The sequence below is a fragment of the Papaver somniferum genome, chromosome 9 (assembly GCF_003573695.1).
Source record: "Papaver somniferum cultivar HN1 chromosome 9, ASM357369v1, whole genome shotgun sequence".
In the NCBI taxonomy this organism is placed as follows: domain Eukaryota; kingdom Viridiplantae; phylum Streptophyta; class Magnoliopsida; order Ranunculales; family Papaveraceae; genus Papaver; species Papaver somniferum.
This window is the reverse complement of record NC_039366.1, coordinates 102,709,044-102,713,931: the sequence shown is the minus strand read 5'-3', so window position 1 is coordinate 102,713,931 and position 4,888 is coordinate 102,709,044. Positions and strand designations below refer to the sequence as shown.

At 39.8% G+C, this 4,888-nt stretch overlaps 1 protein-coding gene across 1 annotated transcript; it reads right to left on the bottom strand.

The window, feature by feature from the left end:
* Window positions 1-2,607: 2,607 nt before the first annotated feature.
* Window positions 2,608-4,628, bottom strand: LOC113310926 (L-ascorbate oxidase homolog). The gene has a single exon (XM_026559742.1). The coding sequence runs from the start codon at window positions 4,563-4,565 to the stop codon at window positions 2,910-2,912; it is 1,656 nt and encodes a 551-aa protein (XP_026415527.1). The 5' UTR covers window positions 4,566-4,628; the 3' UTR covers window positions 2,608-2,909.
* Window positions 4,629-4,888: the final 260 nt, after the last annotated feature.

Below are 4,888 nucleotides of genomic sequence, written 5' to 3'. Positions count from 1 at the left end.
ATGATCTGATGGCTGAGAACGGAGGCGCTTTTGTGTGTAGAAAATGAGGTTGTGCGCACCATTCTTCGCGGCTTCCTTGCGTAATTTCTCCCGGCTTTTCACTACTTTTCTGCTCTTTTCGCTCCGCGACTCATCCGAACTTTATTTACTACCTAAAAATGCAAAATTAATTAATAAAAATATTTATTCTTGAAAACAATGAAAATACAGAATATGGGATAAAATGTAGAATTAATGCATAAAAGATGAGTTAAATTGCCAACAAAAAGGGATAAATATATACAATATTTGGCACTCATCAATTTTCTTTACATCATCCGTAGTGATAATCATCTCCCCAACGTGAGTAGAAAAGTCATGGTTTCGGGCCAGAATCTTTCTATAAACCCACAAACAGTTACAACATCGTACGTCTTCTGCAAAGCCTCGATTCCAGACCATAACCCCGGAGCTTTGACCAAGGATACCACATCTGGATGCTCTCTATCCAACGGCCAAAACTTTCCTTGTTGGTGTTTTAGTTTAGGGACCGCTTTATCGGGAAACTACAAACAATAAAAAAAAAATTGGGTTGTTACAATTCACAATCCATAATAAAATTAAAATAACATACACTAAATTTGGTATATTACCTTTGCGGAACAAACTCTAGCAGCCCATGATAATCGGTAACCAAATAAGACGGATCGATCTCTTGGCTCACCCCAAGGTCTCTCATTCTTCTTGGAAGGTAAAAACTCCATAGTGTCAATGATTTTTCTTGCTGAGTCTTTTGGTGGATACTTCTTCTTCTCCCTTTTCTCCTCCACCACTACGGCTTTACCCTTATTTATATCAGCAGCTGCACTTGTTTCGGCCGAGTTTTCTTCTTGAATCTCTAGATTTGGTTGTTCAACAATCAAAATTGCACTTCCTCCACCAGTGGTAACTCCACCTTCAATTCCTCCATCAGTTCCAACTCCACCTTTATTTCCTCCACCTTCACTTCCTTCACTTCCTCCACCGGTGGCAGCTTCACCTTCATTTCCTCCACCAGTGACAACTCCACTTACGTTCCTTGCATTTAAACCCAATATTTTTGTGCGACGAGGTTGCGGAGTCGGTACATTACAAGGTGTTACTTCTTGTGATCTTTTCTTCCTCCTTTCATTTCCTCTGTTCAAAGTTGACTACATATCAAGTTATATATAACGGTGTTCAAATAGATACAAACAAGACCAAAAACCGAAATAAAATAAGTAAATATCGGTTGGGAAAGCTGGAGACAACCAAGCCGAACAGAAAACAACGGCCAGGAAAAACTGAGATTCCTAGCTGCAAACAGGTTTATGAATGGGACCTTGAGAAATCTACCAATAGCGGCTAGAAAATAATATTTACGGCTTGGTTTCTCAGATTACGATAGGAACAACCTACCCGTAAGCACAATAGTTGGATTAATTTTAAAACACAGAAGAAGATACGGCTAGGAATAACCTAGCCATGACTACTACAAATGGTACTTTGAGAAATCGACCAAGCCATAACATACATAGCGATTAAGAAATAATATTTACGGGTTGGTTTCTCATATTAAGGATAGGAACAACCTAGACGTAAAGACTACCGCTGGATTTAGGATGGGAAAGCTGGACACAACCAAACCGTAACATAAAACAACCATCAGGAAAAATTGACATTCTTAGCCGCAAACAGGTTTACGGATGGGACCTTGAGCAATCGACCAAGACGTAACACTTATAACGGCTAGGAAATAATGTTTACAGCTTGGTTTCTCAAATTACGATAGGAACAACATACCCGTAAACATAATCGCTGGATTAATTTTCAGACACAGAAGAAGATACAGCTAAGAATAAACTGGCCGTAAATAATTTGTTGCGGTTAGGATTTCTCAGTTCTCATTTGTGTCACCTACATTACTGCTCGGAGTTCTTAGTATTCCCAACCGTGTTAACGGCTGCGAAAACAAGGACTCCAAGCCGTAAAACAGTTTCTGAAACTGTTTTTCCAAACTTAATTTTTTCGAAATCAACTGACTAATCATTCAAATTCTTAAATAAAGAGTGGGTTTTTCAATTCATACCTCATTGCAGTCATCTCAGGAGTCTCGGCGGCTGGTTCATCTCCTTCATTCTTCAGTTTCATCTTCACTTAATGAATTTGATTTTTCTTGTTCAGGAGGAGGTTGTTTCGGATTCGATCTTGCCTTTTCATTTGTCTTCACCATGGTCTTATATAATGAATTTAATCGACGATGAATTTTTTTGAATTGATGATTAATCGTTTTAAACGAAGAAGAGAAGAAGAATAAAAGAAAAAGAGGAGAAGAAGAGAATGAGAGGAAGACAGACTGATTTTTTCAGTTTTTTTTTCTTAATTAGATTAATTAGTTGATAGAAGGGCAAAAGGAGAACAAGTAAAATTTATTGAGGGTATATTTGAACTTTTAGATAGATTAGGTCCCCATATGGCCATATCCACATTTTGGTTATATTTATCATATTAAGCCCCCAAAAACTAAGCCTAGTGCAACCCCCATGATACGATTCAAGAAGAGAGAGAGGCTGGAAGAGGGAAAAAGAATTATAATCTGCATCCTACTTCTTGAATCAAAGATTGAATGAATTTAGAGACATAAATACATTACAATTGGTGGGTAAAAATGAATAAAAACTCAAAACAGTATTAGGTAATAATAATGAATGAGAATAAAAACTCTTACTACAAAGACAATTTTTCTTAATATCTCTGCCTCTTATACAATATATCTTCTGGTCGTCGTCGCCACTCATTCGGACGTTGACCTTTCACTATCTCAACTTCTTTCTTATTCAAACACACTCCATTCACCATCTCCAGATATCTTAATAATCGAGGAAGAGATGAGAAAAGAATCTATTATGAACTTAGATCGTGTATGGGGGTGGTTTTGGCAAGTCCTTGACAATACCACAAAGTTCAACGTTATCGGGAACGTTGTATTCATCTCTTAGTGATCTGGCCGGTGAAGTGACGCTAAAGTACAATTGTTGTCCCAAATAGTGCCTCTCCCAGAGGGTGGACCTCAAGTTCCACATACCTGCATTATCAAAAGTGAGCATTATGGCCGCCCAGCAACCTGGGTAAACCTGAATTGTATGCCTGCTCACAGCATCAAGCAGGTTGTAGTTCTTTCTCTTCTCTGGAGTCCACTGCCCGGCTTCAATTGCAACAGCAAAGAAGGAGTAACCATCCAAGTGCCATGTCTGGATTGACTTTTCGTTGTTCACGAATATGATCTCAATGAAGTCACGGAAAGTTGCGTTGAGAACGTTAGGCTTAACGACGATCTTAGTGGTACTCTCTGGGGTTGGGTCATCAACAATAGAGTTGTACTCGTAATCTTTCTTAGGTGCTTCGTAGTATTCTGTAAGCTTCATAGGGGTTTCAGGATCAGTGTGTGAGACACCATTGATGGCATAACGAAGCTTACCATCAACAGTAGCGGCAGAGTTGACGATCTTAATGGTGCGAGTGATGTTGATGCCACCATAATGGTACGAACCTTGTGGGTTTGGACGTGCGGCACTTGCGGTAAGGTTCCATCTGAAGGAACGGAACTGGTTGAGCGAGTATACAATACCTGTAGGTCCTTCAGGAATCTGAGGAGATGGGGGGCCGCTGCCACCTTCGTAGCTGACGACACCAGTTGCGGTGTAAACCTCCTTAAGGAATCTGGATGAAGCAACTATGTAGTAATCTTTGGGTGTCTGATCTGCTGTGACCAACACCGAAAGACACTGTCCGACGTGAATATCTAGAGCATCGTATACGTTCTGAACCACGTGAGAGCCATCCATCTCAACCAACTTCATGGAATGACCTTGAATCCTGAAATTCAAGGATGTCTTGATACCAACGTTGCAGATTCTGTACCTGTAAGTCTTACCAGGCTTCATGGTGAAGAGTGGTTTGTCCTTGTCGGTACCGTTACCTGATTTACCGTTGATGAGAATACCATCGGGTCTGTTAATAGATTTACCCCCATCTAAGATCTTCTTAAGCTCAGCACGGCTACTTTTATACCAATCACCAATGAGGACGGTGAAATCATCTTCCGGGCCATCAAAGGGGACGGGAATAAGGTCACGACTGTTAACGCGGAGACCACCGAACCCACCAACCGCTCTATGGAATGCGGTGGTAGGGAAGTAAAAGTAACTACCAATCTGATCCTTGACTTGGAAATGATATGTGAAGTTTTTACCAGGTTGGATTGGGCAGTTAGTACCGGGCATACCATCTTGCCATGAATTCTTCCTGTGTTGAATACCGTTCCATGTGAACAGTAGAGGCTCGTCAAGATTGTTGAAAACGTTAATGACAATGTTGTTGTTAGTGGTGGAATTGATGTTTGGACCAGGGAATTCGTTGTTAATAAGAATTCCTTGCTGTGGAACTCCAAGAGGAGAAATTGTACCGTAACTCACATTCCATGTAAAGAATAGATATGGATCTTCAGCTTTGATCAAAGTTGTTGCTGATAGAATACATAACACCAAGAACGTTAGACGGAGAGTCATTTCTCTTTGGCTTCTTTCTTCTCCAATCAGATCCGTAAAGTGTTTATGAAATGAATTTGAGGAATCCAGTCTCACTTTAATTCCTATATATACTGAAATGGTTTTCTTGTTCTTACAAAACGCGGGAACTACGGATTGCCTACAGTTCAGGCCTGGTTGTCCTTATATTTCTCTTTCGTGTTGTTAAGTTATGTTTCTTAGAATAACTGTACGTTGTCTTGTGGAATCAATAGTTTGACCTGTTTTCTTTTTTTAATCTTTAAAAAGGTCAAATTCTGATGAGAAATTGTTGGGAAGATGTGGCTTTCATGTTTCTTATGATG